This window comes from Oryctolagus cuniculus, chromosome 3, assembly GCF_964237555.1.
Source record: "Oryctolagus cuniculus chromosome 3, mOryCun1.1, whole genome shotgun sequence".
NCBI lineage: Eukaryota > Metazoa > Chordata > Mammalia > Lagomorpha > Leporidae > Oryctolagus > Oryctolagus cuniculus.
In genome coordinates this window covers 42,059,446-42,076,363 of record NC_091434.1, presented here as the reverse complement: position 1 = coordinate 42,076,363, position 16,918 = coordinate 42,059,446, and the positions used below count along the sequence as shown (strand labels likewise).

Genomic DNA, 16,918 nt, shown 5'->3' with positions numbered 1-16,918 from the left:
CTTTTTATTTTCACAAGAGAAAGTGGCCCAGAGAGCAGCTGGTAGGAGATACGGTAACTGTTGCTGCTGCCAGGTCTCCTTGCTGTAGCCTCTCCTCCTGACTCTAGACTCCAAGTCTAAGTTCTGTCAGGCTGTGTCACGTGGATACTAGCTTTCTTCTTACCTGTGCTGTTGCCATTGGTAACAATGAGGAGAAGGATTTAATACACTTTAAGGAGAGGGCATGATTTGCCTTTGTGGGATGCCATATCATTTAGTGGTAAAGGAACCCACTGCTGGAGTTTAAACTGCAGCTCTTCCGCCTGGCAACTATGTGGTTTTCAGGAAAGGTTGTGTTTATCCATCAGTAAATTGAGAGTAAGAAAAACAATGTAGTGACAACTGAATGAGTATATATATATATACACATATATACACACACACATATATATATACATATATATGCACATATACATATACTTATACACACACACACACACACATATATATATCAGAAGGCAAGTAATCACCCAGACTAACCACATTATACATTGCATTATTGTTATTTAAGAACTGTATTTTTCAAAGTGGGTATGACTTCACTTTTCCATTTCAGAGTAGATTCGTTCATCATATCTATACTGTTAAGAACAAACATCCCGACTCTACTGCTGTGATGAATATTTTTCCCTTAGAACATACTTTCTCACTGATAAGCTTCAGTACCCAATCTCTAGACTTAGACTAGTTTATAAACATGTTGTGTGGAATAGAGCACTGGACCAGGAGGCCAGTGACCTGAACTTTAGTTCAGCTCAGTCATTGACTGGCTGTGACCTTGGGCCGCCATTTAATCTCATAGGCAGGCTCAACTTTGTTTCTCCTCATGAGAATGTTAAACTGATTCCATGAGTGAGGTATGAGAAGTCTACTTTAAAACAAACATTTGCAAAACGCAATTATTCATCCCATGTAGTTAAAGGCTTATATTATAAGGACTTATCTATTAATACATAGAGTGCAATTGCCAAGTACATGAGATATTCTAAGATGTTTTCAAATACATGTTTTCTCATACACTCTAATGAAAAATAATGTATCAAGCTAAAGAGATACAGTGGAGCATCATGGATGACCTTGTGTAAAATAGGTGTCATAGCCTTCCTCTGAGCTGCTGCACTGTGGAAGATTGTGCCATCCATCAGCATGATGCCTTTACCCTCCCATCTTTTCTGTCCCTGTTTCAGTCACATTCCTGGGTACTGCCTTGGGGATGCAGAGGAGAGAGAGAAGGGAAGCTCTTTTGTCTGTACACGACATGTTCTTGCTTCTCCATACTTAGTTCTTCAACACCTGAGCTAGTAGAACTGCATACACTTGATCATTGTAATAATGAACTCAAACAAGAACTAACATATTGGAAAAAATCGAAGACACTACTATAATTGACAGCTAATGTGTTCCTGGTTTCTCATTCACTTTTTTTTTTAAATTGACATGCTAAGTGTCTGGAGGCTCCATTAGCCATATGGGGGACATTGTCCTCAGCATGATGTAAAATACAGAAGGAATGTGGATAACTAATAATTTACTAATAATTTATTGATAGGCAGATTTCAAGAATTATCCAATATATTAAAAACCAGCATAAGGTTGTGTGATTTATTTTATAGAATATGATTGGCTTTGTAAGCTCCTATACACTGAGGGGTGATTTAATTTTCAATTATTTAAGGAAAATTTTCTTCATTATTGTGTTTACCCAAGTCTAGGAATGCTAGAGCTGGGTTGGGTAGGAATTGCAGCAGTATGCAGTCTCAGAGAATAGTGATGGGTTGATTGCCCTCAGTACACAAAGGAGAGGGTTCCAGAAGTCAGCATTGTGGCGCAGCAGGTTAACCTGCCACTTGGGATCCTGGTTTCCTGTATCAGAGCACTGGTTTGAATCCTGGCTGCTACGCTTCCCATTCAGTGCCCTGCCACCCATATGGGAGACCCAGATGGAGGTTCCTGGCTTTGGTGAGCCCCAGCCCCAGTTATTATGGCCATTTGATGACTAAACTAGTGGATTGAAGATCTCTTTCTGTCTGTCTCTCCCTCTCTGCCATTCTGCTTTTAAAATAATTAAGTGAATCTTAAAAGAAGAAGTAGAAGAAGTGGGAGAAGAGTGTTTCTTACTACAAGAATCCCAATGGGCAGCCAGCAACCACAGAGCCAGTTGGCAAGACTCAGGTTGAAGTTCTTGACTTTAAGAGCTGAGTCCCACATTTTATTTATCCACTCACCAGTTGATAGACACTTAGGTTCTTTCCATGTCTTGGTTATTGTGAAAAGTGCTGCAGTAAATGTGGCAGTGCAGCTGTCTCTGACAAAGTGATTTCGTTTCCCTTGGCTACATAACCAGTAGTGGGATTGCTGGATCATATAGTTGTGCTTTTTTTAGTTTTTTGATGAACTGCCACACTGTCTTCCACAATGACTGTATTAATTTACATTACCAGGGTTTCCTTCTTTCCACATCCTTATCAGTATTTGCTACTTTTTGTGTTTTTGATGCCCTCCGGACATAAAAAAGGACATAAAAAATTTGTCATTTGGACGGAAGTACAGGTCATTATGTTTAGTGAAACTAGCCAAGCACAGAAAGACATGATCTCATGCATCTGTGGAATCTGAACAATGTGAACTCATAGAAGTGGAAAGCAAAATACTGACGGAGGAGGGCAGGGTAAGAGAGGGAATGGGAAGATTATTTAAAAGGTACTAAGTTCCAGTTAGATATGAATAGGAAATTCTGGTCTTCTGTTGCACAGTAGAGTGGCTATAAGTATGATAATGTATTATATATTTTTCTTTAAAAGGATAGAATAAAATATTTTTAATGTTTTTACTGTAAAGAAATGATAAATGTTTGAGGAGGTAGGTTTATCGTGTTTTTGTGTGGTGGATAAACATATACAAACATCACATAATACCTTACAAAATGTATAATTTTTGTGTGTCAATAAAAAGCAAAATCCCTCAGTACTGCTATGAAAGATCCTTGATTTAAATCCTGAAAAAGCGAGCTTGCAGGTCTGGGTCCATTTCTTCATTCAGCAATATCACTAAGGATGTAGAGCAACAACATTCAGGATAAGCCTGGCTCATAACTTTCTTCTTTGCTGTTTATTTCTACCTGTTTTTAGGGCCAAGGAGATCTATTGAAGAATGCCAAGAATGAAGCTATAGAAAACATGAAGCAGATTCAGCTGGCGTGCCAGTCCTGTGGACTGAGTAAAGGCCCCAGCACTGGGGCTGAGACCAAAAGCAAGCGTAGCCTGGAAGCGATTGAGGAGAAGGAAAGTGGCGACGAGAATGGAAAGCTGTGACCCTGGGCAGTGTTGGCACATTTACCCATCCTCTTGTTGAGGACTCTGGTTTCTCAGTCTTGTTTTCTTTCTTTAAATTTTTTAGAAACTCACATAAAGATGCTCTGTATGGAGTATTGGACATAAACAGATATTTTCACAATGTCAGTATTTTAATGCAGTTAATTTATCTAAGTTAAAACCTTTATTAGCAGTATTTTCAATTCTTAGATGTATGTAAGTGTGTATACACTTGTGTGAATTGTGGAAGTGTGTGTGTGTGTGTGTGTGTGTGTGAGAGAGAGAGTGAGAGAGAGAGAGAGAGATCCTGTTAAAATCTATTCTGTGTTGCATTATTCATTTAGTAAGTTATTCCTTTATATTATCTTTTTGGAAAAACTTTGTTAATCTGAAATTCTAAAGAGCACTTAATGTAATCTGTTGCTGTGTTTAATTTTACTTCTCTGCCTTTGTCCTTTAATTTAGAGATCTTAGCATAGCATATTATTGAAGGAAGTCAAATTTATCAAAGCATAGATGTTTTGATAGATTAGATATAGATTAGAAAAATTTCTAAGAATCACAGTAGAAATAAAAGTAACTAAAAGATGAAACAAATGATCAGAATTTCTGGAAACATTGGTGAAGTCATTTCTTCAGTGACCTCTTTTAAATATTTATTCTAAAAAATCAATTTTTAGGAAGTTTTCTGGAGCCATTTACCAAATATGATTTTAGTGGAAAAGCTGATCACAAATAAATGTGTGCCCACTCTATGTAGTACTCTGACACAAACTGAAAACTCTGTATCAGTAGGATTTTGATATAACAACGATATTCAAATTATGTGATTTCAAGATTTGTAGGAGGGCCTTATTTTCCCAAACTGGGATCCTAGCATTCATTTTCTACAAAAGACAGGTGAAGCTAAAAGGTTTTGGATTGGATTGGATTGGATATAATTTAGTGGACTAAATTGAAATTTAAATAAGACATATTGAAACAACACCATAACATCATGTTGAGCTGGTATATATAAATTTTGTGGGTCAGATAACATCTTAATGATGATTTGTAACCTAATTGTGTGATATAATTTTAACACATACAGGAAAATGCTCATCAAGTGAAGTAGATTACTAACTAGGGTATGTTTATAATTACATCTAGATAATTTTTTACCCTAATGTCTTCATAAAGTACTTGAGTGTAATGTTTGTTACCTCCAACAGAACTAAATGTTCTATGGTTATAAAGAATATATTTATTTAAAACATTGCTTTTATTTTGAAAAGCTTCATAATTAATTTTATTAACAAATATACTAATTTGGGAGAATGTAGAGAAGATAAATGTAGAAATTTTGCAAATATAAACATCTTCTATAGCTACTGTGTTAAGTTATTTCTGACTTCTTAACACTATCATGTTCATGTTGCACATTACTGAAAGAGTAAAAATATGAAAAAACACTTCGTTGTTCTCATTTATTATGAATTAATTAAAAAGGATAATGAAAATCAGAAGTATCTATCAGAAGTATCCTAAAGAGTGCTATGGTTTTGAATATACTCTGAGTATGTCTGCCAAGAGTTCATGTGTTACAGGCTTGATCCTTACGATGGCTTTGTTGGGAGGGAGGGTGCACTTTTAGTTGGGGCCTCATGAAAGTTTCTTAGATCATTGAGTTAGTGGTGGAGAGAATGAGCCCAGCCCCTGAATCAGTCTGGTTTTCTGTCTGACATTATAATCTCTTCTACCCTCATGTGCTCCCCTCATTGTGTTGCCATGAGATCCTCCACAGAGCCAAACCAGAGCAGGCGCCACACCATTGAACTTCCAAACTGTGAGCTAAACTTGCCTCTTTTCTTTTATATAGCTTACCTCAGGTATTTCTTTAGAATAACGCAAAAATGAACTAATATAAAGGGTATGCTAGTTCCATGGAGCAGATGTGATGAACTACTCCCTGGGTTAAAACAATACATGAGGAGGAAGTATCTTAATTCATTTTAAGGCAATTTTCCAATGATATACAATGCCCTGGACAACTTCCTTGCCCTCTGTTGTACTTAACCTGTTTGTAGAAGGAATAGCAAAATGCAAGTATCTAAGCCAATTAGCATGAAAAAGAGGTGAGGTAGACAAAAATAAACCAAGCCTTACATCAACAAATTGCTTGGTTTTACTTATAGGTGTCTTCACTTCATGATTTCCACTTAGACAAATTCATACCTCCACCAGTGACATTGATAATTGGGAGGAGATGATAAAGGGTAGAAAATTCTCTTATTGTTTTTCAAAGAAAATGTATGCATTTTTTTATTTCAGTATAAAATCCCATCTTTGGAAGTAGCTTACCTACTTACATATTGTCTTCCATAATGGTTGTACTAGTTTACATTCTCACCAGCAATATATCAAGGTACCTTTTCTCCACTTCTCACCAGCATTTGTTAATTTTTGATTTTTGATGGATAACCATTCTAAATAAGGTGAAACTTCATTGTGGTTTTTGTTTATGTTTCCATGTCTATTTGTTCTAGAGATCCACTAACATTTAGGGTTCACTCAAATATTCTTGAAAGCATGAGAGAGAAACTACTTCTTCTGATGCTACTTCTGGCAAAGTGTTGTCCTTCATTCTCTGTTGCATTTCATTGGGTATCATTATCATTGTTAGACATGGGGTGCAACATGCAATGGAGAGGAGCTTTAGAATTGGAGAGTGGAGAGATTGCAAAGAAAAAGGCCCCTCTGATGGTCTTGCCTCTGTATAGAATAGTAAAAACAAATAAGCAAAGCCTTTTGCTCATTATGGTTCCACTGTATTATTTGATTCTACAAGTATATATATCCTTGAATTTCAATAGCAAAAGCTCCCTTCTATCTATTTGGTCTTTGATGATGCTAAGAAAATAGTGTTTTATATATTAATTTTATTTTTATTTATTCACTTTTGTGTCATCTACGGGAATTGAGGCAGAGATGATAGGTATTATCCTCAACATGTTACAAATGATAAAACCCAAGGCTGTGGAGATAATAAAATAGAATTGATTTTGAACTCAGATCTGTTTTATTTTATGTGCATGGGTATTTGGTGATTTTCATTTTAAATTTATTCTCAAAATTTTAAGCCAGACTGTTAACTTTTTCTTTTATAACCATAAAATACAGAATGTTATCTTTTTTGAAAATAAAATATTTTCATTGTAAAAATACAAAATAGAGAAATATAGTAAAAGAAATTAAAACCACTCATTGTTAACATATTGATTTATATCTCTTCACTGTTTAGAGTTTTAAATTTATGTGTGGATATGCTTTAATTTTTAACCAAAATGAGCTCTTATTTTTCTTTTAAAATAAATTTATATAAAGAGAACCGATTTCATATATCTCATATGTAAGACTTTAAGCACATAATGATACTTCCCACCCATCCTCTTTCCCCCCATTCCTCCCTGCTTCCTTTTTTTTCTTACAACTTTTGTGATAATATATTTTAATTTTACTTTATAGTCTCAAGCTAAATTCTCCATTAAATAAAGAATTCAACAAGTAGAAAGTAGAAAGAACACTGTTCTGCAGGTGTATAGACAAGGGCTATAAACGATAATAAAATTTTAAGATGTTAATTTCACTCACATACATTTTTTGTACTTTAAAATTAGCTATGACAAATCAAAGAAAGCATATGATATTTGCCTTTTTGGTTTATTTCACTAAGCATAATGGTCTCCAGTTGCATCCATATTGTTACTAAAGATAGGATTTCATTCTTTTTATGGCTGAGTAATATTCCGTTGTGCATATATACCACATTTTCTTTATCTAGTCATCAGTTGATGGATATCTGGGTTGATTCCAAATCTTAGCTGTTGAACTGAGTTGCTGTAAACACGAGGATACAGATAACTGTTTCATATGTTGATTTCATTTCCTTTGGGTAAATTCCCAGGAGTGGGATGACTGTGTTATATGGTAGATCTATTCAAATTTTTGAGTAATCTCCATGCTGTCTTCTATAATGGTTTTTCTAGTTTATAATCGTGGGCTACTTTTTCTCCACATCCTCACCGGCGTTTGTTATTTTATTTTATTTTTTTTACTTTTGAATGATAGCCATTCTAACTGGGGAGAGGTAGAACCTCATTGTGATTTGTATTTACATTTTCCTCATGGTTAGTGATCCTGTTCATATTTTTCATACATCTTTTTGGATTTTATCCTTTGAAAAATGCTTGTTCATGTACTTTTCCTATTTCGTAGCTGTATTGTTTTGTTGTTAAGTTTCTTGATCTCCTTATATATGTTAGATATTAGGTCCTTATCAGATGTTTGCTTTGCAAATATTTTCTCCTATTCTGTTGGTTGCTTCTTCACTTTGTTTAGTGTTTCCTTTGCTATGCAGAAGCTTCTTAGCTTGATATAATCCTATTTTGTCTGGTTTTGCTTTTATTGTGTGTGTTTCTGGGGTTTTATCCGAGGAGTCTTGCCTAGATGAATGTCTTTCAATGTTTCCCCTATGTTTTCACTGAGATAATTTATAAATGGTTTTGTAACAGAAGCTTTAAAACTTTAACAATATATCATGGGTATCTTTCTGTGTCAATAAATATATATACATCCTAAAGCTTTCAGTCTTCAAACTAAATGTAGTCCACACATAATATATTTTATTTGTCCACTAAGTCTTTGTTAAAAATTTTCAGGCAATAGACAACTTTTGAAAACCGTTATATTTTATATAAAATTCAATTTCCTGCTTTGCTTCTTTAAAAAATATTGGCTATTCTGGTAACAAAAGACACCCTCTTTCCTCATGTCATGTCACAGCTATTACCACACCCACTTCCTGGTTGGCTTCAGAACATATACTTTTCAGCATGTCAGATAGACTCTTCACTCATTTGCCTACATAGTATCTGCCCCTGTGGATGCCATGTGATCCTTGATCCAAATAATCAATTTATAACAACAGTGTTATTATGTGGCTTACCATAATATATTTCTCCAATACCCTATTGTTAGACTTTTCTGTCCTAATTTATTGTTATATCAGAATTACAATAAAAAAAATCCATTTTTGTAAAATTAAGCTTTTCATTGTGCTAAATTTCTGAGAGTGGAATTGTTGAGTCAGAGGATATGTAAATCTTTAGGGATTTTAAGATACACTGCCAAATAGTCTCTGGAAAACTTGTCTAATTTAAATTCTCACCAGGAATTTATAAGAGTGCTCAAAGTTCTGCTCATTTCTTTTTTTCTTATTTTCCTTTTTTAAAAGATTTATATATTTATTTGAGAGGCACAGTTACAGACAGAGAGAGTGAGAGATAGAGAGAGAGGTCTTCCATCTTCTGGTTCACTCCCCAAATGGCCGCAATGGCTGGAGCTACGCCAATATGAAGCCAGGAGCCAGTAGTGTCTTCCGGGTCTCCCAAGTGAGTGCAGGGGCCCAAGCACTTGGGCCATCTTCCATTGCTTTCCCAGGTCAAATTCACAGGGAGCTGGATTGGGAGTGGAGCCACAGGGACTCCAACTGGCACTGCAAATAGAGACTTAACCTGCTACACCACAGTGCCGGCTCCTATTTTTTCTTATTTTCATCTTTGCCAATATCCTATGTTAAGATGTGTCGCTCCCCCTCTTCGTGGAGGAATGACACAGGACCCTGTGCTGTTCTTTCGTCTGCTCGGCCCTCCCCGGGTTTGCTGCTGGTTCTTCCCGGGTTGGCTGCTGACCCTTCCACCTCCGTGGAAGGGCGGTTCCCCCTGCCACATTCCCCACTTCCGCAGGGGAGCGGCACACCGCCGGCCGGCTCTCTCGGGGGCTGCACAGGTGTTCCCTCAGATGTTCCCCTTAGATGTTCCTGGTGCATGCCATCTCTCTCCTCCTTTATAGTCCTCCTCCGCCAATCCTAACTTGGCTGCCCACACGCCGAGTACGCTGCTCTCCTCCAATCAGGAGCAGGATCAGCTCCTGGAGGTCAGCACTCAAGTTGGCAAGAGGCAGCTGCGTAGAAGCTGTTTTCTCCTCTCCCAGCGCCATACCGTGGGAGAGCAGATGCATAGAATAAGTCTTAATTCCAGTAACTTAGTCTAGTCCGAGTTGCTCCCCACAAAGATGTCTTATTCTCTTTATCTTTTGTCTCTAGTGATATTGACCACAGATTCATATGTCCATCAACTATGAATAATCTCATCAATATTAGATGCTTTTATACCCTGAATGACATCAACAAGAAAATGAAAAGACAACATACATAATAGTCTTACAAGCCATAAATCCGATAAGAGACTGGGATCCAGGTTGTATCAAGAACTATTATGACTCAGTAAAAAGACAGTCCCATTTAAAAGTGGACAAAGGGTCTGAATAGACTTATGAAAAGAAGATATGAGAATTGGAAATAAGTACATGGAAAGATATATGAGCTATATCCATGGAAAAGGCAAATCAAAGCCACAATGAGATATGATTTTTAATTAATTTCTTTTTTTAAAGATTTATTTATTTGAAAGGCAGAGTTACAGAGGGGAAGAGGCAGAGAGAGAGAGAGAGAGAAAGAGAGAGAGAAAGAGAGGTCTTCCATCTGATAGTTCAGTCTCCAATGGCTGCAGCAGCCTGAGCTGTGCCTATCTAAAGCCAGGAGCCAGGAGCTTCTTCCGGGTCTCCAATGTAGGTGCAGGAGCCCAAGGACTTGGGCCATCTTCTACTGCTTTCCCAGGCCATAGCAGAGAGCTGGATCAGAAGTGGAGCAGCCGGGAGCAGCACTCATATGGGATGCCTGCACTGCAGGTGGCAGCTTTACCTGCTATGCCACAGCACCGGCCCCCTTTTAATTAATTTCTAAATTAATTTCTAAATTTATATGCCTGAGAGAGATAATGAATGGTCCCATATGCTGGTTCACCTCCCAAATTTCATAATATCCAGGGGGGACAAAACTAGGATCTTGGAACTCATCCCAGGCCTTCTACATGAGTGACAGGAAACCCAATTACTGTAATCATCACTACTGTCATCCAGGATCTGTAGGGATCTCAAGTCAGTAGCTGGAGGTGGGTATCAAACCTAGGTACTCAGATATGGGATGCAGGCCTCCTAACCAGTGAACTAAATGCAAGGCTAAATGCCTGCCCCAGGCTTGATTTTATACATACTATAATAAAAAAATGATAGCTAATAAAAAGTGTTAGGGTTTGGAGAAATCAGAACCATCCTGGTGGGAATATATTTTGGAAACAGTATGGCACTTAAAAGTTTAACATAGTTACCATATGACATAGCAATTGTGTTGCAAGGTATATATCCAAGAGAAATGAAAACATCCACAACACAAGTTGTGCACAAATATTCACAGCCACTTAATAGCCAAAAAGTGGAGTAATCTAAATGTCCATCAGCTGATGAAAGGCTAAATAAAAATCATATATGTGTACAATAGATTATATTCAGTCATCAAAAGAAGTGAAGTACCAATATGGGCTACGACACCACAAACCTTGAAACGTTACGATGAAAGGAGGAAGCCAGGCCCAGAGGTCAGATATTGAAAGATTGCATTTTGGTGAAATGTCCAAAATAGGTGTAGGGGTATCCATAGAGAAACAGAATAAACTAAATGGTTTCCAGGGCTGGGAGGAGGAGGATGAGGAATGGAGGATGACTGCTAATGGGTATAAATGTTCTTTTGGGACTATTAAAATGTTCCGGACATAGGTAATGCTGATTGCACAACTGTGTGAATGTTCTAAAAGCTATTGAATTACTTTCAAAGAGGAAATTTTACACCTTGTAAACTGTCTCAGTAAAAGGTTGTAAAAGAAAAAATAAGGGGCTGGTGCTCTTGTGTAGTAGTTAAAGCCACCACCTGCAGTGCCAGCGTTCCCTATGGATGCCGGTTCGAGTCCCAGCTGCTCCACTTCTGGTCATAGCTCTCTGCTATGGCCTGGGAAAGCAGTGGAAGATGGTCTAAGCTCTTGGGCCCTTGTACCCATGTAGGATACCCAGAAGAGGCTCCTGGCTCCTGGCTTTGAATCAGCCCAGCTCCGGCAGTTGCAGCCCATTTGGGGAGTGGACCAGTGGATGGAAAATCTCTCTCTCTCTCTCTTTCTGCCTCTGCCTCTCTGTAATTCTGCCTTTCAAATAAATAAATCTTTAAAAAAAGAAGCAAAAAAAATTTTTACATAATGAACAGAGTGTCATAACTAGTGGAATAACTTCAGGAAATCTAATACATATGAAAATGTAAAGAAGAGGGAAAAATATTTGAAGAAACAGCGGCTGAAAATTTTTCATTTTTTACCAAATTATAAACCCATAGATGGAATTTCAAAATATCCTAAAGAGAAGACACATAAAGAAAACAAGCAAGGCATATCATAGTCAAGTTGTTCAAAAATAGTGATAATGAGACAATCTTAAAAGCAGACAATGAAAACAGATATGTACAGAGAAAATAAGAGCAGAATTCTCACTGTAAATATGCAGATGAGATGACAATGGAACAACTTTCTTTAACTACTGAAAGAGAAACAAAGCTCATAATTCGAGAATTCTAGACCCATTGAAAGTACCATTCAAAAGGGAACTGCAGAATGCCCATTCTTCTCAAGTGTACAAGGAACAATTAGCAAGATAGACCATGATGGAGGATGTAAATTTTTTTTTCAATTAGTTTAGAAGAATAATGCTACAGGGTCTCTTTATATTACAAAATGCTTTCATAAGACTCATTCTGATTTTCTTTTCTGACCAATATTTTATCAAAATATGTGTTTTTCACTGAAATGCCATGCCCTTTTTCTCTCTAGGTTTCCTTACCTCTAGTTTGGGTATGAAAAAAAGTTGTTTTTTTTTTTTATTTTTAAAGATTATTTATTATTTATTTGAAAGACAGAGAGAGAGAGAGAGGAAGAGAGGTCTTCCATCTGCTGGTTGGATGGTTTCTGGTCCCCAAATGGCTGCAACTGCTGGAGCTGGACTGTTCTGAAGCCAGGAGCTAGGAGCCTCCTCCAGGTCTCCTACGCGGGTGCAGGGACCAAGCACTTAGGCCATCTTCCACTGCTTTCCCAGGCCATCACAGAGAGAGGGATCAGAAGAGGAACAGCTGGGACTTGAACTGGTGTCCAAATGGGATGCCAGCACACAGGTAGTGGATTTAACCACTAAGCCACAGTGCAGGCCTGACTCTCATTTAAATTTATGTGAAGTAAATATTTGGTCTTATGCTGTAGGATCTGATGTTATTTATTTAGTGATCTTGTTATCTTAGGACCGATTGTCTCAAGTATTCCAATTCCTAATAAAGAGACAACTTTGTGGTAATAGTTGTAAGAAGGATGATTTTATATGGCTTTATTAATTTCATTCCTAAGTGGTGTAGTGTTTTGTTTTGCAACATTCTTATGGTCTACAACAGGTTTTTTTATCCTCATTTGGCTATTGAGTAAACTAAGACATATTTCTTTGCTTAGTGGGTCCTAGAAGTTTACTCACTGGCTTTGACTTTGGTGACTTTTCATTCCTCCCCAAGAATTTTAGCAGAATCTTGTCAACAAGATAAAGGAAACAGGAATAACAAATCACTCAAAATGTGTTTATGTCACACTTGATCTAAGCTTAAGCTCAAGGAAGATCCAAGGATGCAGTGATTGGTTTTCTATTCCTTTCTTCACCTGTTTTTTATCATGGTGAAATGTTGCTGTCATTCTGGTGGCATTGGACATAAATGGACTTTGAAGATTTAAATTACAAATTCTTTACATTTACACAAGTCCTGACTGGAAAAATATGAATATTACATATGTTAGAATATATCATATGTTGGCTTACATAAATATAGAAATATATACAGAAAAATACATGCGTTGTATAGTTTGTTGTCTGTTGCTTGGCAGATTTGACACTGCTGTACTGACATTTGGTGTCTGCATTTGTCCACTGCCAAATGTGATACATAAATATTGTCATCTCTTCTGTACAATCTCTTCATAAAATATAGCATATATACGTTTAGTTTTTAGGTTTGCTTAAACAAACATACGGCTCCTGGCACTTTGCTTAAAAGTCCTTTTATCTGTATCTTATTTTTGAAATCACAAATTTCACTATTTTTCAGCTAGAAATTCACAGTTACTTGTTGTGCAAAACAAATTACTGACACAAGAAATGATAGCAATTGCTTTTATAGGAATAGCGTGCAGCACTTCTTATTGCTAAAGAAAATAATGAGACACAGATGAATTGAAAAGAATATTATTCAAATAAAATCTCAAGGGCATTGTAACTGTTCAGTGGTTAGAAGTTTTGTTCAATTGCTAATAGTAATGTTATATGTATTTGAAAGGCAAGGTGATGGCCAGGGTGGGGGCGGGGGTGAAGAGAGAGAGAGAGAGAGAGAGAGAGAGAGAGAGAATCTTTATGCTGGTTTACTGCCCAAATGGCCAGAAGGCCAAAAACAGGAGCCAAGAACTCCACTGGGTCTCCATGTGGGTGGTAGAGACCCGGGTACTTGGGTCATATTTCATCTTTTGTTGCTTTCCGAAGTGCATTGGCAGTGAGAAGGATCAGAAGCAGAGCAGCCAGGACCCCAATGGGTGGTCAAATATGGGATTTCAGCATTGCATGGGGCAGCACAACCCACTGTGTGACAACACCAGCCCCATTAAAGCTTTTTTTATCTGTTTTACTTAGGAGATAGAGTTTCATAGTCAGCACATATAGCATATATAATTTGAACCTGCAAGCTGAATGTTCCAGAGTTTCTAGATTTTCTACACAATGTCTTTCTCCACTAATATGTCCATATTTGGTACATCATGTATTCTGGTTTTTCTCTCACTAATTACAAGCCTGCTAGGCAAATAAAGACAGGAGAATATATACATCACAGCACTTAGGTAAGAGGACCTGAACAATATATTGGGTTTGCAATAGTGTAACCTCGTTGTCATGATGTGTGAATCAAGTTTCAGTGGATGGTATCTATGAAAGCTTTCATTCCTTTTGGCAGAGCAAGGCAAAAGCACGTGGGAGAAGTTTCAGGTTTACAATTCTCTTGAGTTCCTTCTCTCTCTTTTCATGGTAGTCCTGTTGCTGCCCCACCATATTAGACACTTCTCTCCATTTCCATGATATGTTCATTGATTCCCTCCTGTGCTCAAATTTTCAATTAGCCTTTCAAGCAAGGGAAATTCTAAGTTTATGGAAAAAAATTAAAGCTCACACATAGATCACCACACAAAGATAAGTTCTCCAACTTTGGACTGTATGATTTACTGCCTTTACTACTGTGGAGAGTCCAGGAATTGAATAGATGCCTGACTTTTTGCTCTGTGCATTGCAATAAATACCTAGTTGTCTACACCAAAGATAAATCAATTAGTAGCCCGAGTTTTCTCTTCCAACAAACCAAATCTACCATCTCTTGCACCATGTTTACTGGATTTTGGCTCTTATGCTCCATTCCCACTTCCTACTTCTTCAAGGTCAATGTTTCTGTTTGCTCAGTGACACTATGTTTTGGAGAATTCCATTGGTAGACCAGTCTCCATTGCACAGAAAGAACTTTCACACTGAAGCTGTACTGTAGCAATGACTATACCACAGATTTTTATTGTTCTTTTCTGGTTGAAATACCACAGTGTATTTCTTTACCATCAACTAATTTCTCTGTTCCACCAATTCAATTTAGTTGTGAAGAGGAATTCAATAGGACAGTCCAAGGACTTACAGTTCTGCTATTGATAAAAACAAATTGTAAGATAAAATGCTACAAAAATTGGTGTCTATATTTGTTTTTCTGTTAAAAGGGCCAGATTCTATCCCAGTGATTTTGTAGAGAACATTCTGACACTTCTGACATTTAAAATAAATTTCTGAGTCAGAAAATATTCATTCATTAATTCTTTCTTGAGCAGCTTCTAAATAATCATGAAAAATGTATTCCACAGATAGAATAAAGCTTTATGGATTGTGAGCTCATTTTCCAGTCAGTGATGAATAGATTGTGTTCTTTCCTCTAGGGATGTACAAAGAATCATAATATGGCAACGCTTCTTTGTTGCAATTTACAAAATTGCTTTATTTCTTAAGTCATAAACATGCCTGCAGTGTTCTCTGACATTATAACTAAGACGTGTTTAAAGTCAGGTTATGTAAAAAAGCCTTGATTCCTCAACTCCCACATCTCCCTTACAGTCTGTTCTTTTCCCAGCCTCCTTGCTCCTACAGAACAGGGTTACTGTCTTCCCAGGTAGCTCTTTAGTGCAGGCTAAAATCCCAGGAGGCCATCTCTACTTCACTCTTTCTCTTATACTCCCATTTCCAATCTGTAACCAACTCCTCAGAGTGTCTCCTCTCAAATACATCCAGACATGGGGAGCTTGCTGTTGTGGTGTTGTTGAATATATTTACCTGGAGCTTTGGACAAGTGAATTTCTTTACAGTAATGATGGGTGTTACATGCATTTATAAGGCAGCTAAGTCTTGGGAATAGTGATCATTCAGAAACAATACAGAGCTTGAGTAGAATTCCAAAGAAGAATCCTAGGAAGTGTAATGATTGGAACCCAAGGAGATACTGAATGGTGGTCTGTGTTGGTTTCCACAATGTTAGCAACTAGAGGTAGGTATTTCCATAGTCTGGGAAAGGTGTAGGAGGTGGCCTTAATGCTGTCTTACCCAGGTTGATGAAGAACAGGAATGGATGGAACTTGTTTAGGGAGTTCTGTAGTGAGGTCATTTCAAATATACATACGTACAAGTCATTAAAATTATATATGAAATATTACTTCATAAGGCTCAAAGAAGTTCTTATAGTAAAACCCATGATAAAAAGTAGAAACATAATATTAAATTGTATTTCTGTGAAGATGTTTCTAAAGAGATATAAACATGTATTTCTACAGTTACAACTTGATAAGGGAATAGATAATTTAGGGGAAGAAATGGTTAGCATGTATATCAGAAGATCAGCTTCACATTCTCATGGCTGTAACACTGACTTCACTCACCGAGCAACTCTTCAGTACTTGCTCTGACTTAGTTCATTCTGATGGATCTTACCTTGCAAAGCAAGGCCATCTTTAATCTCTGTTACAGCAACCCTTTGATCCCCAAGATGGATGTGAATTTGGGCAGCTCAGTGTGCAGGTGCAAATGAGAAGTTAACAGTCCCAGGACAAACTTTAATCAGCAAGGTTGGAGGTGCAGGTAGGAATGAGTGAATAGGTGCTTCCACCTATAGCTCTTTTAGGGTACAAATTTAGGAATCACTTTCTGTGCTGTTCATAAGGTTCAAGTGAAATTGTGCCCTTTTTCTGTGCAGCTGAAATGCCAACAGTTGGTGTCAGGAATAGCTCCAGAAAGTAGACTTTTATGATGGAATTCTGGATCACTCATACACCAAATAGTAATCAGGCCTAATGCTGACAGTCAGTGGATGATTCGTGAAGACAACCTGTGACATACTGAAGCATCCCCACAAAGAAGACTAACCTGAGGTAGATTAGGATGAAGTCCAGGTGGGAGGAGAAAGATTCACACATACAATAGTTCTAGCACCTGAATGCTAT

At 37.3% G+C, this 16,918-nt stretch overlaps 1 protein-coding gene across 2 annotated transcripts in view; it reads left to right on the top strand.

Annotated features, from left to right (window-relative positions):
• PLCL1 (phospholipase C like 1 (inactive)) overlaps positions 1 to 6,717 on the top strand; it is a 410,531-nt gene extending 403,814 nt beyond the window's left edge. For both annotated transcript variants that reach the window (XM_002712372.5, XM_051849314.2), the window contains exon 6: positions 3,168 to 6,717. In XM_002712372.5, coding sequence (XP_002712418.1) covers positions 3,168 to 3,350 — 183 coding nt within the window. In that variant the 3' untranslated portion in view covers positions 3,351 to 6,717. The remainder of the gene's footprint in view (positions 1 to 3,167) is intronic.
• The last annotated feature ends 10,201 nt before the right edge of the window (positions 6,718 to 16,918 follow it).